This window comes from Artemia sp. Qi Xiang Cuo, chromosome 12 (genome assembly GCF_049724085.1).
Source record: "Artemia sp. Qi Xiang Cuo chromosome 12, ASM4972408v1, whole genome shotgun sequence".
Taxonomy (NCBI): domain Eukaryota; kingdom Metazoa; phylum Arthropoda; class Branchiopoda; order Anostraca; family Artemiidae; genus Artemia; species Artemia sp. Qi Xiang Cuo.
The window spans coordinates 27,136,684-27,156,679 of record NC_142805.1 but is presented as its reverse complement, the minus strand read 5'-3'; the positions used below and the strand labels follow the sequence as shown (position 1 = coordinate 27,156,679).

General features: G+C 34.7%; 1 protein-coding gene across 1 annotated transcript in view; it reads left to right on the top strand.

Moving 5' to 3' along the window:
• LOC148945950 (uncharacterized) overlaps positions 1-19,996 on the top strand; it is a 73,263-nt gene that overhangs the window by 42,636 nt on the left and 10,631 nt on the right. Inside the window, exons 6-10 of the mRNA XM_089098498.1 lie at positions 4,514-4,666; positions 8,360-8,450; positions 13,198-13,380; positions 15,444-15,621; positions 17,750-17,921. Of these exons, the coding sequence (XP_088954624.1) occupies positions 4,514-4,666; positions 8,360-8,450; positions 13,198-13,380; positions 15,444-15,621; positions 17,750-17,921 (777 nt within the window). The remainder of the gene's footprint in view (positions 1-4,513; positions 4,667-8,359; positions 8,451-13,197; positions 13,381-15,443; positions 15,622-17,749; positions 17,922-19,996) is intronic.

The window sequence follows — 19,996 nt, the reverse complement described above, 5'->3', positions numbered from 1 at the left end:
ACCAAAAAACTATGAACTGCCATCGACGGATACTAGCCAACAACTGACAAAGAAATGAAAACAATTCATTCACTCACAAACAAAACGAACCAGCAATTAAATAAGTTGGAGAACTATGTCATCTGACTTCGAATTTTAGTTAATGCATTTCTTGCAGACACCCTTTGAGACCTAAGGGGCTGTTAACGTGTTTGATTATATGACTGGGAAAGTGGTGCAAGGTGTATTTCAGGGATTACTATAGTATCGGCTTCTCTTTTGAGAAAACCGAAATATGACTCGTTTATTCTTAAATCACCGGAATCTCTGTTTAAAGCTAGACCTAAATGTTGGTATTTATAAATTTCAACAGCTTCTCTGTAGTGCTGGACAATACCTTTGTCAAGCGAAATAAGGCTAGCTTGATTAAACAAAATAGTATGGTCTGGTTTTTCAAAAATGTGCTCTGCAAGGACAGATTAAAAATTTCCTGGTTTTTCTCGCTTTTTAAGTGCTTTATTAATTGAACTAGAGTCCGGAGTTAATCTATCCGTTATTCGCTGATCAGGTCTTCCGATATACCAAAGACCACATGAACAAGGAATTCTGTAGACACCGGAGTTTTCACTTATCGGGATAGGGTCTTTATCTTGATAAATTTGGGACCTGATAGTTTTTCTGGGTCTATAATAAGTGTAAATGTTATTTTTCCTTAGATTTTTTGAAGTGTCTGAAACCCCTTTAACGTATGGTTGACCAAGATGAACTGAATTTTCCCTTTGATTTGTGTTTTCTGTGGAACTATCTGATAATCTTTTAATGCGTTTTGCAATTACAGAATTTATTAAACTAATTGGATAACCATTCCCAAATAAAATATCTCTAAGGTGGTTAAGCTCTAAATCCAAGAAGCTTGTTGAACAAACTTTCAATGCTATATAAACTAGAGAAGTGACAACTCCTCTTTTCACAGCAGGAGAATGATTAGATGAATAATTTAAGTAACGGTCATTATGTCTGGGTTTTCTATAGACACCAAACTCGAAACAAGAATCATTTCGGTGCACCAGAACATCTAGGAAAGAAAGACGCCTCTCTATCTCTGATTCCTGAGTAAATTTGAGTTTTGGATCCAAGAAGTTGAGCAAGTGAAGAAAAGAACCCCGAGACTAATCACTTTGTTCTCCGGAATAAAAAATATCCTCTTTAATACGAATCCAAAAACCAAGTTAACAAGAATTTTGCAAACTAGCCCTTTCTTCAAGGTCGTTCATGGAGATATCAGCCGGTATTAAAGACAAGAGGGTGCCCATTGAAAGCTCATATTTCTGTCTATAAAAATGCCTCTATAATGAAAGTAAAAAAGAAGTTCTGTTACAAAGGGCGGTAAGCGAAAGAAGTTTCTGATTCGAAAGGGTAGATTTTTCTGATATAGATGGGTTAGAATTAAGTTTATGCTCCAAAATCAGTTCGGCCTTTTGAGGATCACAATTGGTATACATTGAATCTGCATCAAAACTGCCAATTCTTGTATTTGGTTTAACCTTTCGGTTAAACCAAATACGAGAGGTTAAACCTCGTACAAGAATTTGCTTGCTTTACCTTGGAAACAAAATCAGCGGAATTTTTAATATAGGATTTTTGAGCCTGAATTAGTGGGCGAAATACAACTGATAAGAATTTCCCTATTTTTGCTGTAGGAGAATTAAAAGAAGAAACAATTGGTCGAAGTGGATTACCGCGCTTATGAACTCCAGGAAGACCATAAAAGCGAAGGGATGTGCATCAACGTGGGTAAAATCTTTTGTGCAACTGATCTGTAATTTCACCTTTTCTTTTAGATAAGAAAGCTGTCTTCAGACTTCCTTGATAAATTTATTTTTGGGATTAGTTGGTAGTTGTACATATTTGTTAGAATCACTTAAAATGTCTCTGAATTTTTTGTTGTAATCATCTGAATCTAATACAACAACAGTATTGCCTTTATCAGCTTTTGTAATCATCCTGGAATGATCTTTATGTAGTGTGTGTAAGACCAAGTGTTCATTTTTACTAAAATTTTTTAAATTTGGATTATTAACAGAAGGCGAATCCAACAAGGTTTCAACAAAATGTGCGCTAACCTCAGCAATATCTCCAATATCCGCACGAGAGTCATGAAATGCCCCCTCTGTGTTCGCGATAATTTCACTATAAGGTATTTTCGAAGGGGCTATCGAAAATTTCAATCCTTTCGACAGAACCTGATTTTGCTGAAATATTAACCGTCTGTTGATTCTGTTGAATCTTCAAAGGAAAACTATATCATCTTGAGCTGTTTTGAGCTACATTTTCTACCTTAACGTTAGCTGATTTTTCACCTCCGTAAATGCGGGACCGCTACTATCAAAAACTGCATAACTTTCAGGGCAGTGTTGCCACATTTAACTGTGAAACTAAATAAACATAATTAATTAGTTCAATTTGACAGCGCTTTTCCCCCGTAGAAATTTAAATATTAACCCTCTGTTGATTCTGTTGAATCTTCAAAGAAAAACTATATCATTTTGAGCTGTTTTGAGCTATATTTTCTACCTTAAGTTTAGCCGATTTTTCACCTCCGTAAATGCGGTGATCGTTACTATCAAAAACTGCATAACTTTCAGGGCAGTGTTGCCACTTTGAACTGTGAAACTAAATAAGCATAATTAGTTAGTTCACTTTGACAGCTCTTTTCCCCCGTAGAAATTTAAATATTAACCCTCTGTTGATTCTGTTGAATCTTCAAAGAAAAACTATATCATTTTGAGCTGTTTTGAGCTATATTTTCTACCTTAAGTTTAGCCGATTTTTCACCTCCGTAAATGCGGTGATCGTTACTATCAAAAACTGCATAACTTTCAGGGCAGTGTTGCCACTTTGAACTGTGAAACTAAATAAGCATAATTAGTTAGTTCACTTTGACAGCGCTTTTCCCCCGTAGAAATTTAAATATTAACCCTCTGTTGATTCTGTTGAATCTTCAAAGAAAAACTATATCATTTTGAGCTGTTTTGAGCTATATTTTCTACCTTAAGTTTAGCCAATTTTTCACCTCCGTAAATGCGGTGACCGTTACTATCAAAAACTGCATAACTTTCAGGGCAGTGTTGCCACGTGGAACTGTGATACTAAGTAAACATTTAGTTAGTTCACTTTGACAGCACTTTTCCCCCGTAGAAATTTAAATATTGACCGTCTGTTGATTCTGTTGAACCTTCAAAGGAAAAGTATATCATCTTGAGCTGTTTTGAGCTATATTTTCTACCTTAACTTTAGCTGATTTTTCACCTTCGTAAATGATGTGACCGCTACTATCAAAAACTGCATAACTTTCTGGGCAGTGTTGCCACGTTGAACTGTGAAACTAAACAAACATAATTAGTTATTTCAATTTGACAGCGCTTTTCCCCCGTAGAAATTCAAATATTAACCGTATGTTGATTCTGTTGAATCTTCAAAGGAAGACTATATCATCTTAAGCTGTTTTGATCTACATGTTCTACCTTAACTTTAGCTGATTTTTCACCTCCGTAAATACGGTGACCGCTACTATCAAGACCTGCATAAATTTCAGGGCAGTGTTGCCACGTTGTACTGTGAAACTAAATAAACATTATCAGTTAGTTCAATTTGACAGTGCTTTTCCCTTGTAGAAATTTAAACATTAACCGTCTGCTGATTCTGTTGAATCTTCAAAGGAAAACTGTATCATCTTGATCTGTTTTGAGCTATATTTTCTACCTTAACTTTAGCTGATTTTTCACCTCCGTAAATGCGGTGACCGCTAGTATCAAAAACTGCATAACTTTCACGGCAGTGTTGCCACGTTGAACTGTAAAACTAAATAAACATAATTAGTTAGTTCAGTTTGACAGCGCTTTTCCCCCGTAGAAATTTAAATATTAACCGTCTGTTGATTCCGTTGAACCTTCAAAGGAAAACTATATCATCTTGAGCTGCTTTGAGCTATATTTTCTACCTTAACTTTAGCTGATTTTTCACCTCCGTAAATGCGGTGACCGCTACTATCAAAAACTGCATAACTTTCAGGGCAGTGTTCCCACGTTGAACTATGGAACTAAATAAACAGAATTAGTTAGTTTAATTTGACAGCGTGTAAAAACACTATATTATGTAACATACACCTGCATCTCTTAGAAAACAAACCCTATTACGTAACAAGCACTTGCATCTCGAAGAAAATATTCCCTATTACCGAGCTAACACTTACATCCTGAAGAAAACAAACCATATTACGTAACAACCACCTGCGTCTTGAAGAAGTTGATATGGAGGTCTCTTTCGCTAAAAATTAAATTCCCGATTTTTAAGATCTATATGATAGTGTAAATCTCCATTGCAAAAAATCAAACGATCTGGTTTCATTTTCAAAATCCTTGGAATTTAAACATATTTTATTCAGCATAATCTTTGTTTTGTATTGTAAAAATTTCTTTGTCAAATTAAATTGGGTTAAAATTATTTATTGGTTCATATTTTCTGGTAATTTCAGGTTCCGTCACCACAGCTTGCACAATTTGTTACCCCAAACGGAGTGCAGACTTTTCAAATTGCAACTGTTGCGAGCATTCCAGCACCAGCCACAAATTCAAACCAGCAATCAGAGGTTGCTCATCAACCCCCCTCCCCATCCGAAAGCAGTCAGGTAAGTTGCTTTAGTAGCATGCTTTTTGTTGTTGTTTTTTTGATTAGCCTAAACCGGTTTTTCTCCTAACTGAATTTTTGGGAGTTTTTTTTTTCAAAGGACCTATTAAATTTAAATCGAGATAATCTATAAAATTTAATTTTTTTTCATAGCATTTTGAAGTTAAATAGAAATAAACTAAAAAAAATTCAAATGACATTTTCGACCAACCTATTGAAATTCAGTCGAAAAGAATAAAATAAAATAATAATACGCATCTAAGGTCTCTTCATACCGTAAAACCGTGATTTTTAAATTTTTGTTATGTTGTTTCAAGGTTATGAAGTTTTTAGGGTAGTAGCACGGTTCTGTCAGTGTTGCCATATTAAACTATGAAAATAAATAATATTAAAACTCCCAAAGACAACCAAACCTCCAAAGCAAAGGTACACTCTCTTAAACTGTTTGGAGCCATGTGTATTTAGCTCATTTTTTGCTGATCATTGAGCCACGTTTTTTTTTTCAAACGATCAGATGTTAGTTTCACTGTCCATTGTTCTTTTACTGAAAACAAACGGTTGCAAATAGGATGAATAAAAAAGTAAACAATTTCCATTCAGCATCTTCCAATTCACTATTCCAAGTACGGAGTATTTTGGGGTTAAGAGGTTTATCCCCCCCTCCCCCCAAAAAATGGTCCGGCTCCTAAAAACGTTACAAAAATGCACATAACGAATTTTGATGCGTTTTAAAGCTTTTTTGCGTACTCCCCCCCCCCCCCTCCGAACAAAATCCTGGATACGCCCTTGGTCAGAATTTTTGAATTTTGCCGCTGGTTTTATAATTTCAGTTGATAATCCCGCTATCAACCAAGATTCTCGTTTTGATTATCCTAGTAATAATTCGAATATCCTAATATAATAATTATCCTAATAATAATAATATAGATTGATTATCCTCATAATAATAATGGGATCGTCGAAGGAAAACCGGTTGTCACAATCAAGATTGTCACAGGAAACGTTATTTCTTGCAATCTGGATTGTCAACCAAGAATCCAAATTGTCGCAGAAAAAAGCCTATAGTAGACTAAATACCAAGAATTTATGAGTTTCTACAATTATAAGAGGTTTGCATCCCGTAAGGCTTTTATTCCTTTCATCTCTTTTGTCAGTCATGTATATAGGCTGAGCTCACAAAGAAAAAATACTGTGCTTTTTTAATTCGGCCCATATTATTTTCTAGTTTTCGTATAGTTTGCATGGTTTTTGTTGTCTTGAAGAATTTGCAAGCCCCCCCCCCCCCCCCCCATACACACACGCATACAAAAAAGAGCTTCAGAGAATACACTTTGATTTGTATTTTAACTTTTTCCTTGATTGCTTGATTTCCTTGACTTTATGATGTTCTATATGTAAGAATCCCTGTGTGTAGTTTCGCAAAAGTGGCGGCAAAAAACGCAATAGTAGTGAAAACACAGCTATTATTTTTTTTTTTATTTCTTAAGCTGTTTTTAAGATGGAAGTAAGTTGGAGTTATTTTCATCCATAACCGTTCTTTCATCGACTCTTTTTTTAATATAATTGTAAATTTGTTCTTTTAATCTTTTTTTTTATGAAATGTTGGCTCTGTTTTGTTTTATTTTTCAATGCTTATAGCAGAAAAGTATCAGGGTACTTGTAGCAAATTGTTATTTCTACAATTTCTCAGTTTCATCACCCAAATTGTACAAAGACCATGGTTGCAGCAATAGTTGCAAACTAGTAAAGAGTGAACCCTAGTCCAAAATAACCGAAAGCTTAAAGACGAGTTTTGGGAAAAACAGTCAAGTGGAAAAATTCTTCATTATAAGGTGATTCAGGGATGATAGCTATTACGTGTGTTTAACTCGATAGTAAAAGTTTAAAGGGAAAAACTATGTTTTTAAATTTTTACAAAAATATTAGAATATAATAATCCGATTTTGTACTTAGCTGTGTTGGCCTCCTGCGGCTTAGTGCTGCATTCAGTTGTTAGTAGTTCTTAGTAGCATTACTAGCAGTGTTGTAGATATATCTTGTATGCATGTATGTATAAATTTATTGCCCATCATAAATTGAAAATACAACACTGATGGAGTATAAAGAAAGAAAATGGAAAAAAAAACAAATAAATTCTGACAAATACAAACAGAACCAAAACAGAGAAGAACAGACAATAAGAAAAAAAAATTACAAATAGGGGCAATTATATGTAATAACAAACATATTATCAAAGACGGACAATTTCAGAGGTGCTTTCACCAATAATCTGCCTCCGATATCTCTCATTTCTTTTCTGTACCGCGGACACTGGACTTGCAACTTCATACCGCAAGTATAGTGAGCTGTTATTAGTCCAGAGAGGCAGCCTTAGCCAATATTTCGCATACTTGTAGAAACACTTCCGTATATCCCTAATTTCTGAAGCAGTAAGAAGAGACCAAAATGGTGCAAGGGCAAGGGCTTGTGCATTCTAGAATCTATTTCACAGCTTTTTTGCTATTTGTAAAAAGCAAAAAGCACAGCAATTTGGAAAGTAATTTGTAAGTAAGCCATTTGGTTCAGTAACTTTTCTGGACTTGGCTACTTTTTGTTACTGAGGTCTCTATATTGCTCTTAATATGCTGATAACTCTTAGTATACCAATTAAGTTTGCTCAGCTCTGCTTCATTATGAGTGGTATTCAATCTGGGGTGAAACAAACCACATGACATCCTGAAATGGGCTGGGGAGAAGTCATAAGAAAGGATTTTGAAGCTTCAAGGAGTGGTTTGATGTGCAAGGCTTTGAACAGACTGGTCAATCTGTTCCGGTTTTAGTAGGGCCTATAGGATGATTAGGAGAAAGGTTACCTTTTAAGCCCTCCATCAGGGTGAAACAAAACACATGACTTCCTTGAATGGACTGGGAATAGGTCATAAGAAAGGACATTGGAACTTAAAAGCGGGGAAAGGGAATTGATGTGAGAGGCTTTGAACAGACTGGTTGATCTGTTCCGATGGTAGTAGCAGATCTCAATAGGGCCAATAGATAATACCTTTTAAGCCCTCCATCCGGGGTGAAACGAAACACGGGACTTCCTTGAATGGACTGGGAAGTGGTCATAAGAAAGTCTATTGAAGCTTAAAAGCGGGGGGAGGGGATCGATTTGTGAGGCGTTGAACAGACTGGTTGATCTGTTCCTATGGTAGTATCAGATCTCAATAGGGCCAATAGGATAATGCCTTTTAAGCCCTCCATCCGGGGTGAAACGGAACACAGGACTTCCATGAATGGACTGGGAAGTGGTCATAAGAAAGCATATTGAAGCTTAAAAGCGGGGAGGGGGATTGATGTGTGAGGGTTTGAAAAGACTAGGGTGTCTGTTCCGATGGAAGTAAGGGATCTCAACAGGGCCAATAGGATAACTAGAAGAGGGGTTGCATTTTAGGACCTCTATCCTGGATGAAACGAAACACAGGACTTCCTCGAATGAGCTTGAAAGAGGTCACACGACAGGATATTGGAGCTTAAAGGGGAATTGATTTGTGAGGCTTTGAACAGACTGGAATAGAGGAGTAGCATGCGTAGTGTCGGCCTCAGGAGGCTTTGTGCACGGTGTGTTGTTATTAGTAGTAGTGATAGTAGATGGTGTTACAAATATTGAATTGTTTAATTAATGATCGCTTTTTTAAATATTTGCTTTTTTATTTAGAGTGATGATGAAAGTGGGGAGTCTCAGAATGAGCCAACATCGAGGCCCCAAAACGTAGAAGCTTCACAAGTGCATCAGATTTCTGTTGGTGGTAAGTTACTAGTTCAGTCGACCCTGTGATATTTTGTATTTCCTTGCATTATCGTTGGATTGTCAAATTTATTTCTGCTAAATCTAATCAACGGCTCAAGTTTTGTTCTAAGAACGTACCGCTAAAAATAATCCTTCCAGGAATTGCAGATTTATTAAAATGTACAGAGGAAAAAAGAATGACATCAGAAAGGAATGCCATTCTTTTAAGGGTAGAAAATTGCTAGTTTAATCAGAAAAAAAGAATATTTTTCAGCGTCTCGAATTCTCCAAATTGACTATAACTAACTAGGACATGACAAACTGTCATGTTGATTCTTGGAAGTAAAGACAGAGTACACAAATTTATAAAAAAAAAAATTCAAGAATACAACTATATATATATATATATATATATATATATATATATATATATATATATATATATATATATATATATATATATATATATATATATTATGACTTTTTTACGAGTCGGATGAAAATTTCGGGAGGGGGGGGGGGTCAAACTCGGCAACCCCTTGGATACGGCCTTGCTTGGTAATGTTCAGTATTTGTGGCAAGAACTTTTTTTTCTCAAAAACAGTGTAAGCGTTTGGAGCCAGTGTGTAAGATATTTAGAGTGTGAGTAAAAGTATATTTAAGGGCACAGTATATAAATAATAGACAGCATGATCTTTCCCTATCTCACCCATTATAAAAACCCGGACCGAGATGCGAATGCTCCGGAGAACGTAAAAACATAAGCGAGATTAGATCTTTTCACGGGTAGACAACTCAGATTTCTCTTGTACGCGAAACTTGGCTTCGACGTTGTAACACTAAATTTTAAAGAATCTAATTTTTAATTAGTTTATTTCAATACATATATGAAAATCGGTAATTAGAAGTGCAATGTTATTATTAGATGTTTTTAGGAATTACAAGTAGGTTTCGAAGTCTCGAGTTGGTTTCAAAGGCATTTTGAGAAGGTTTCTACCAAGATACGTGTTCCAGGATAATTGGACCGCTAATGGCAGATCAAATGAATCAAACTCAAAACGACCAGAAATTATTGTATAAGGTTGGATAAATTCAGGCTTGTCTGCTCGTAGGCCTTTTCTGGCATAAAAGAATAAGTTTCTTCGAATACTTCACTATCACCTTGAATAAGCTTTTAAGCCATTTCCTTATTTTCACAAATTTTATCAACCCCCGCCCCCTTTTTAGAAATCCTACATAGGCCAACATGGGCGCCCATAAGCTGAATTCCAGGGGGGGGGGCAAACTTCGTCTAATTGCTACTTTTAATGCTATATAATAGAAATCTCAGAACAAAAATATAAAAATAAGGTAGCATCATGCCCTGCCCCCCCCCCCCCATATGGGTGCCCATGTAGGCCAATCAGTTAAGCCCACTGTATATAGATAATAGATTAATTCATAATTTGTATATAAATTGAGTCATACCTGTGAGATGGGACAGTTGCAAACCACTTCGCCGGCTCACCAAGTTTCTTACTGCTTTCGCAATTACGAATAATACAATTTGATACCATTTTTCAGTGAATGACAAATACATACTAACCCGCTAATGGAAGAGTAAGTGGGAGGAGCTGTTTGTACGCACCGATAATGAAGTGCCAAAAATCATCAGCTGTGAACTTACTGTTATACAATCTATATACAGTTTTAGAGGGTGTCAAAGCCAACTTCCATCAAATTTTAAATCTTTGAAGTTTGGCAGGTCAATTTTTTTCATGCCTTTTTCAGTAGTTTATTTCCACTACATTGAAACAAAACTATAGATATTAATTAAAGGTTTTCTTTTCATGTATGTAAGTACATGTGTCATTCAAAATTCTCGATAAGTATATATTGGCTGAGGCTGGTTTTAACTGATAAGTCAGGTGGGTTTGGCCCAACCTAAGAATTGAGTAAGATAAGGTAAATCATTTTAATACAAATAGCTATGACGAAATTTCTAAAATAGCCAATGAAGAGCGAAGCTGGATAAAACCAAATTTATGAGGATTAATGGGTGTCAAAGTACCAAGGACACTAAAATTAAACCTGATTCTTTAAACTGATTAAGTGGAAACGTACACAACCATACGCCCTAAAAATAGGAAAATTACGTATTATAAATAAAATAATAGTATGATTATATAAAAATGAAATATTCATAAACAAAATTATATAACAAAATATTTATATAAAAATATAAAATAAAATTGTAGTAAAATATGAATAAATAAAAAATATCAGTCTTAAGAAATAGGAAAAACTAGGAATTTAGTTTTTAATAAAGAAAATTTTCAAGTTGTTCTTCCAATTGTCCATCAATTTTAAAAATAAAGAATGTGTTAAAAATCAGCAGAAAATGAGCCAAAAAAATGTATTATCATAGAGCTCTAGAAAGTGTAACTTTTCCAATTGCTATAGCAGAAGTAAAACACAGCCATTAATTGGCAGTAGCTAGGTAAAAATCCAGCGATTGTATGATTAAAATATAGGCTAATCCTAACATGTTATTAGCAAATAGGAATTGGAAAGAAGTAGATGTATCATGGAATACCTTAAACTCTAAGATAGGCATTAATTTGTTTATTATTAAAATTATTCAGTTCTTCAAATTATTAGTTGTTGGTATAGCTACAAGAGCATCTTTTTGGAAAGACCAACTATCCCACTCAGCTATATTTATCCCTTCCAAATATTTATTCCACAAGTGTCACTTGTATTGCTTAACTTCTATCACATAAAGCACACATAATAAGTTTATTATTTCACTTTAGAAGCCAGTGACAGAAATAAATACATGAAACATTCAAGTGTAATAAACAAAGGTTGAAATCCCCCTTTGGATAGCATTAGATGCAAGATAAACAATTAGAGTACACCATAGAGGACGAGGCTGTAGTTTTTTTTTGTTCTCCCCCCCCCCCCCCCCGAAAAAAATATTTGAGTAAACCCCCTTCCGAAAAAACAATCCTGGGTACGGGCTTGATGGAGGATAAGTGTGAAATATTGCGTCATGGAAGCTCAGACAGGTCTTTAAATAATTTTTTTTGTAGATTTCTGCAATATCTTTCAATTTCTAACTGCGAAAAACATTATTGAATTTACCAAATTAGTTTCCGCATATTGGTTTTCAGGGTTTGGTTTGGAAACGCTGGTGACACTTGCCGCACGCAAACTGACCTTCAGTATTGTGTAACAACCGAAAGAAAAATCATAAAAATCCTAGTTTTCATGTATCGACAGACCTAAGATAGAGCCAGGTGGCAAAAATGTTTTCGTCTTAATGTCCTTTGTACTTTAAGGCATTAACACGTGTTTTTTATATTTTACTCATTACTCATCAAAATTAATCATATTTAATAATCGTAAGGCATTAGTTAATAAACCATTCCCGATTCGCAGTTCATCCGTATTAAATTTGAAGTAAATCCGTATTAAATTCAAATTTCCTCTGGGAACGTACTCCTAATAAAGTCGTACCAAATGATTTTCTTCAATAACGTTGCTAAGTATTACATGATGACAGGACTGTCTCCAGCGTTGCCAATACTTCGAAATAAACTACCAGTTTTCCCTCTAAAATTATACCGCTACACATGAATTTGTATTATCTGGACAGCAGGTTAAAAATTTGCCATACAAAGAATACTTGAAAATTTGAACAGATATCCAAGTCAAAAGGAGCAAGTAAAACCAAAAAGTACTGGGAAATTTGTATAGTACCAACAAATTTTCAGATATACTGCATTGTGCCACGACCTCTAAATCTTACCAAAAACGGTACAATTTGTGCCGTGTTGGTAACACTGACTCCCTCTATTCTTGTTCAGTTTAACTGTATGCTACCCTATCTGTCATTCATTTATAAATGCTCAATCAAACCCAAGGATCTTAAAATTTACCTGGCTTATGCAGCTAAAAAATTTATCCCTCTTTGTTAAAGGGATTTTATACCTTAAAAATAATTTTGGGAGTCTCAGTGTCGGCTGACCGTCTCAAATACAAAGGGTCATTAGCAAGATTCCCATCCTCATTTGGAACCCCAAAGTGAATTTGGTAAAAATTGATAGGCGAACTTAAATGTGTCAACAGTTGGAAAAGCTAACGAGGGGCTAGTTCAAAATAAAGGAAACGTATATTCTATTACTAATTGTTTAGAAGAGTGCTGTGTATTCGGTGTGCATGCAGCATAATAATGTGTATCCGGTATTGGCAAGGTTTTCAATCAAGGGCGGTTTTCACAACAGGGAACTACCTAAGTTGTCAATTTATTCAAATGATATTTCTTTTGAGCTGGTTTTGATGTTTTCCGAGTAGATATCCTAGACTCTTTTAGGGATGGCTCTTTCTTGAACTTTAAAAAAGAGATTCTGTTCCGTTCAATCCAGAAAACGAAATTCACACTTTCCAATGATGCAAGTTTATTTAACCTGGATATCTCTATTTCTGGCACATTCGGGAGAAGTTAAATGATTTTTCTAAGATTTCCAGGAAAGTGAATGTCGGCTTTTTGTTTTCTGTCGTTTATTCGGGTCTCGTATTTGAACTCTACAAGTTATGGCAAGACCGCCCATTCAATTCTAAATAGTATGGCTACACAAACTAAAATTTTTTAACGGACAAAATGGGGTGATTCTTTAAAGTATCGAATCCCCTTTATCCTATCAGAGTTACGCCTATTTTTCTTGTTGTTGCTGTGAATTTGAGTTTTTTGTATACGTTTTTCAGACTTACTTCCTCCTTAGGTCAAATCAATGGTATGACATTAATTCCAGCGGGTCAACTTCGGCAAACCCAAATACCCAATATAGCGCAAAACTACCCAGTCCAACATATCCCTGGTATTGGCAATGTTCAAATTATCCCGGCCGCAGCTCTTCAACAAGTTGGGGTTCAGCAAATGATGCCTATTGGTGCACAAGTGTTTGGTAAAGTCATTTTCTATTACCTATTAAGTCGTATAAAAAAAAAAAATCAATTATCCATCTTTATGCGTAGCTAAAAGGCCCCTAGATCAAGGCCCCTAGACACGGCCTTGGAAGCCAACTATTTTGTTTGATTAGAAATGCTTTATATTAAAAATAAGAAAACATTATTTTTTTTTGTTGAAAATAAAGAGTGATGTATAAACCCTAATACGGTGTTGGTATACTTCTGATGAGGCTTGATTGATAACAAATTGTCATTAATTTTTTTTTTTTATAGATGCTATAAATTTTGTTCAAAATTTGCAGCCATTGATCACGACTATAACAGCTATTGCCTCTTCTTTTATTTTTTTTTTTTTTTTTTTGCTTTTCTCTGCTATCTGGCAATTATATAGGGTTACGCCCTTATACATGGGCAAGTTTGTCGTGGTGTCAATGAAGGTTTTTTTTTTGTTTATCTATTTTTCTTTTTATTAAAAAGTACCAGGGACTGAACTTCGCTCAGTGAAAAGAAAGACGGGTTTTATGTCGCTTTCAGAAAACAATTTTAATTTTTTTTTATTGGCTGTTAAAAGTAAAACCATTACGGTATTGGATGTCTGGGTATTTGTGACGTTACTCATATGAAAAATGTTCCCAATTTTGATTAAGGCCCTAACCGAATTTTTCCAGTCGTAATCTATCCAGACCATTTTTTAATGCCGAAAAATAGTAGTATGCCAGTATTCACAAACAATTATAGTGCCATCTTTGAAAAAAAAATTACACATGTAGGCCTATGTATGCAAGTATTGTTCGTTTAAAAAGATATAATATTTTCTGGCCAATTTTACCATTAAATTTTTGCTTTTCTTTTTCCTTTCTCTCTTACTCCTGATGTGTTTATTTTGTTTATTTTTTCAAATATTGGCAATTACTTTCTAATATTTCTATTTTCTCTCTTTCGAACATAGATTTCTCATACAACTGTGTATATCATTAATATAACTGTGACTACCTTATTGATATTGTATTAATTTTTGGTTCCTTTTCTTTGATAGAGGACAATCGCGTAAGTCTATTTTAGTGAATCACAAGCGGGAGGGGGGAGGAGGGTACGTGGGAGGATCTTTCCATGGATGAATTCTTCGTGGGGGAAGAGAATTTTTCATGGAGGGGAGCCAGATCTCCCGGCATAGTTTAAAAACGATCTGAAATTAAATAAAAAACAAGTCTTTTTTCAACTGAAAGTAAGGAGTAACATTAAAACTAAAAACTAACAGAAATTATTACGTATATGACGGGGGAGCTCCCTCTTCAGTAACTCGCTCTTTACGCTAATTTCTTCGACTTAGACAGGTTTTTCCAAGGGGATTGAAAATAATTCGAAATATAGAGGTTTTCGAGTTATCGAGAGTCGACTGTAATTAATAAAAGAGGCAGTTGTTTTTCTTTTTAGGTGCTTCTTGTACTAACACGTTTTTGTTATACTTTGCTATTTAATTTTTTTACTCATTCCTTTTCTTTTTTAGTTTTTATCCCTCTTTCTACAAGTGTACTTTTCAAAATCTTAGGAATCGCTTTCTAATATAACTATTGTCATTAGTCTATGGTCTGAAGTCTTATTCTACAACTGTATTCTTTGGTGACTGTTATTTGATTTTTAGATGGTTTTGTTGGATTTTATTTGTATATTTGTGACAGTATTATTTCCTGAGATATAAAAGGCCGTATCCAGGGGAAGGAGGAGGTACGGGTTTAGAATCCCCCCCTCCCCTCGAAATCTGTCCAAATCGTAAAAACACGACAAAAAGCATATAAACAGATTTTTAATGCGTTTTTTAAAGTTTTTCGTATACCTCCCCCTCCCCCCAAACAAAAAACTTGGATACGCCCTTGGTAATGCCCAATTTTTTTTAGTGATCAATGCTTTATTATGAGATTATTATTATTACGATTAGTATGACTGAATTCATAAATTAATATCAAATAATTTGCAGGAATTTTTAATTAGCTAATTAATCTTATTTTGCTATAAAATCGTTTTTTATATCAATTTTTTATTTATAATTATATTATTGCAGCTGGTAACATTCAGGAGCAGCCTTCACAAAATACGGCAACAATAACAACGCCAGACGGTACGACAGTTGTTATGCTAGCATCTGGATTCAATGGCAATCGAGAACAGGAAACTGGGGGGAAAACACGACTCCGACGCGTGGCTTGCACCTGCCCTAATTGCAAAGATGGGGATAATAGGTTTGCTTTTAATTCTTTCGTTTTCGTTTTGCTGGGCCTAAGGACCCCCCAGTGGGTGCACTATTGAAGATTTACCTGATTTTGACTACTTTTTGATGAGAGGGCTGGGTGGGGGTAGTTGTTTCTATATATATATATATATATATATATATATATATATATATATATATATATATATATATATATATATATATATATATATATATATAAAACATAAACGAATTTAAAAAAAAAACATACAAAAAATATAAATAACATAAAGATATATAATTATACAAAAATAGATAGAATATAGTAAATACTTAAAAATCTAAAATACAAAATTCATATATATGGTACATAAATACAAATTTTGCTTCGTTGCACGTAAAAGAGCCGTATTATTTATGTTATTGTACATTTCTTGTGGAAGCATATCATTTACGTGAAATTTATTTGAAGACTCAGCGTCCAAATCGAGACAAATTGGGCTTGTCGAAGATTCGACAAGTCAAATTTGAAATTTGACAAAAAAAAAATAATTAACTTACTAAAAAAATCTTTATAGATATATTGATTTATTCATAGAAATTTAGTCATATACCTCTTTCCCGTCCTGCCTTATTCAAAACAACATGTACCATCATTTTCCAGGCCTTAAGTAAATCCAGTTATAATTCCTATAAACTTGAATTTGTGGTTTATCCCATTTTAGTTTCTGAGGGCAGAGTTGGAGGTCATCGCTTATTCCATTTTCTTATAAAACCTTATACAACGTTATGTACGTGTATTAAACAAAAATATACTGTAGCAAATATTTGTGCTGGAATAGATATTAAGTATTTGGTCAAATATTGTAGTCAATAAGACCTAATAAATACATTCAGAATCGTTAAGAACATTGACAATATCACCCCATCTCACTTCTTCGCCTTCTCAGGATACAACACCACCCGTCAACACCAGCACAAAATTCACCCACCACGGCCACGTACAAGATTAGGTCAGAACTCACTGTCCAGCCGTGTGTGCAAGCCTTGGAATGTACTTTCATCAGAGACCGTTGATACTCTCACAATCCACACTTTTAAAACGAAACTAGCTTCTACGAATTTTCCCAGTCGGTTCTTTCAAGATCCATTTTAAGTGTTTTCATGTATATTTATAGGGAATTTCTGTTGTGTGTATATTTTGTAAAGTAAGATCTATCGTTACCTTATTATGTTATTCCTTAGTGCGACAAGCTTTTTGTATAGCTTACCGCTGTCGGTATTAATAAATAAATAAATATTTAGTTTATTTAATTTAATAGTACATCTAATAAATATTAGTTGCGTTTTTTTTTTTGGCTTCGGTCGTCTGCACAGAGGTTGGCGATCCTGTCTACAGAATTTGGATGTGGCTGGCGCTGCAAGGTACCAGCTCTAAACCTTTTCAGTGTTTGTTGCCACCGTTCTTGCTGAAGTTAGATAATCGATTTAGTTGATGTTTTTTAGATTATGAAACAATGTTGTCTCTTATATGGACGGACCTTCTATACGGCTGGTAAATATCTAATTGCCAAAACAAGCAGAACATTCATCAAGTTACTAATGTGCCGCAGCCGCTGTTATTAAAAGATACAGCTGGTAAATATCTAATTGCCAGAACAAGCAGAAACTCATCAAGTTATTAATGCGCCACAGCTCCCATTATTAAAATAAGAAAAGAAAAAAAACACTTTGTAGGCACTGCCGTTATTTTTAATTAAATTTTGTACATTTTAGAGGCGCAATTTGTCAAAACTTGAATTTTGCTGTAGGTACCCAAGCGTGAGAAGGAGCCTTCAGCCCCATATCCCTCCTAGAATATCGTTTCTACCACCCCCCCTCCCCCCTATCTCTATGAAAATAAACTCCGGTGTACGTGTCTGGCTCCATTTTATTTTCGAACAGTGAACAGAATATCTGCATTTATTCGTGTCACAGGTCATCCATCTCTTTGGTCATCCTCGTGGTTCCAAACGAAATGTAAGTCGTCCCCAAATGGAGGGAGAAACGCTTATAAGAAAATCTTTAAATGTAGTTGACCTCATGTTGTTGTTTTGTCATGATAATGTTTAAATACTCTTGTGTTAACCGAATTTGTCAGGCTTACGTCTTTTTTGCAGGTCTCCATTAACAAAGAGGAAAATTCACATATGCCACATTCCTGGGTGTAGAAAGCAGTATGGCAAAACCTCACATTTAAGAGCTCATCTGCGGTGGCACAATGGAGATAGACCTTTTGTTTGCTCCTGGTATTTCTGTGGGAAAAGGTTTACCCGCTCAGATGAACTTCAGGTCAGAATCCCTCCTAAATTTTGAAAAATTTCTTCTTTTTTTGCCTATTTTTGTTATGATATTAATTTAGATTAATTAATTCTTGCAGAGAAGTCATGAGGCAGGAGAGGAGGGGTTATAAAATAGGGATCGCGACAGGCTCTGTATTATGATTAAATAAAAGAAAAAACAAGTTTTTTTCAACTGAAAGTAAGGAGCAAGTTCGAAATTTGTCCGAATCCTTTGAGAATGACTCCTGAATCACAGAGGCCGTTTAATTAGAATAAATAGCTCTTTTAAAAGCACTAAAAAAAACTTTAGCATAAAGAGCGAGGTATTGACGAGGAGAAAACCCCCCTCATGTAAGTAATAATTTCTATTCGTTTAAGTTTTAATGTTGCTCCTTACATTCAGTTGAAAAAAAACTTCTGTTTTATTTTATTTGATTATTGATCGTTTTTTAAATAATGCTGGGAAATGCGGCTCCCTTTCCATGGGAAATTCACTTCCTCCATGGAAAGATCCTCCTACGTAACTCCCCCCCCCCCCGACCTCCCCTAACCAGAAAAATTCCCCCTGGAAATGTCTATATACTTCCCAATAACCAATATTATATTTAATTAATGGGCAAAGTTCATAAATTGCAGCCCTTCCCCTAGGGACTGTGGGGGGTTAAGTCATTCTCATAGACATAGATATAAGGTTATTCGACTGTGCTGAAAAAATGGTTATCTAAAAATTTTGATCGGGTGGCTTTGGGGAAAAATGAGCGTGGGAGGGGGCCTAACTGCCCTCCAATATTTTTGACTAATTAGAAAAGGCACTAGAACCTCTTATTTCTGATCGAGTGAGCTCTCTCTCGATCTTCTATGATCACTGTTGGATAGGACCACCCCTGGAGAAAAAAAAAAAAAAAAAAAAAAAGAAAACAACAAATAAACACGCATCCGTGATCTTTCTTCTGGCAAAAAAATTCAAAATTCCACATTTTTATACATTGGAGCTTGAAACCTCTATACCAGGGTTCTCTGGTATGCTGAATCTGATTGAGTAATTTTCATTAAGATCACTTAATGTTTTGGAGGTATTCCCCCCTTTTTCAAAAATTGGGCAAATTTTCTCAGGCTCGTAACTTTTGATGGGTAGGTAGAGTGTTGTACCGTTGACCATTTAAAAAAATAAAATTACAACAACTGTATTTCAATATGAAATGATTTATTATATCCATGGCAAACTTTAGTTCCTAATGCCCACATTTAAGTTCTGGAACCTATGTTGTATTAATTTTTTTAGAGTAAATAAAGGTCACAAATATAAGTCATCTAATCAAAGGTATAACATAGGTCATGTACCTTCGACCACCCTATGCTGTACCTTTGACCACTTACATAAATAAGTACAAAAATTAAAAGAAACATATTTACTACTTGTTCTTTAGCAAGGATCAACTATTCTAAATTAAATATTGACAAATCAATTTCAAATCGCAAATGTTCTATTTGACGAGCAGTCCTACAGGTTTTCACTTGAGCTGGAAGTTTCAATAAAATATCATACCTGATTCATCAATCATACCTGAAATAAAATACCTGATTCATCAATCATACCTGATTCATCAATCATACCTGAAATAAAATACCTGATTCATCAATCATACCTGAAATAAAATACCTGATTCATCAATCATACCTGAAATAAAATACCTGATTCATCAATCATACCTGAAATAAAATACCTGATTCATCAATGTGATACTCCTTTTGATCAGTCCTTACAAACCTAAAAGAATTTGTATCACCTAGTTTCTTTAGATATTTAATTTATAACTCACTTTCATATAAGTCTATTGCTTCTCTAACAAAATATTTCACACTCTTTTTGCCAGCCAACTTTACAACAACAAAATCGCCTTTAAAAATTTTATTTCTTTCAAAATTTTCCCGTTCTTCCAAATCAGCCAAACCAACAAAATCTGTATCATATTCTTCATTATCATCTATCACCAATTCAGTATTTGGGTCAAAATCAGATGTTGAATCAACTTGAAATAACTATTTCGGTGCTTTCTTCTTTCGGCCTACTTGACTCACTTTTTT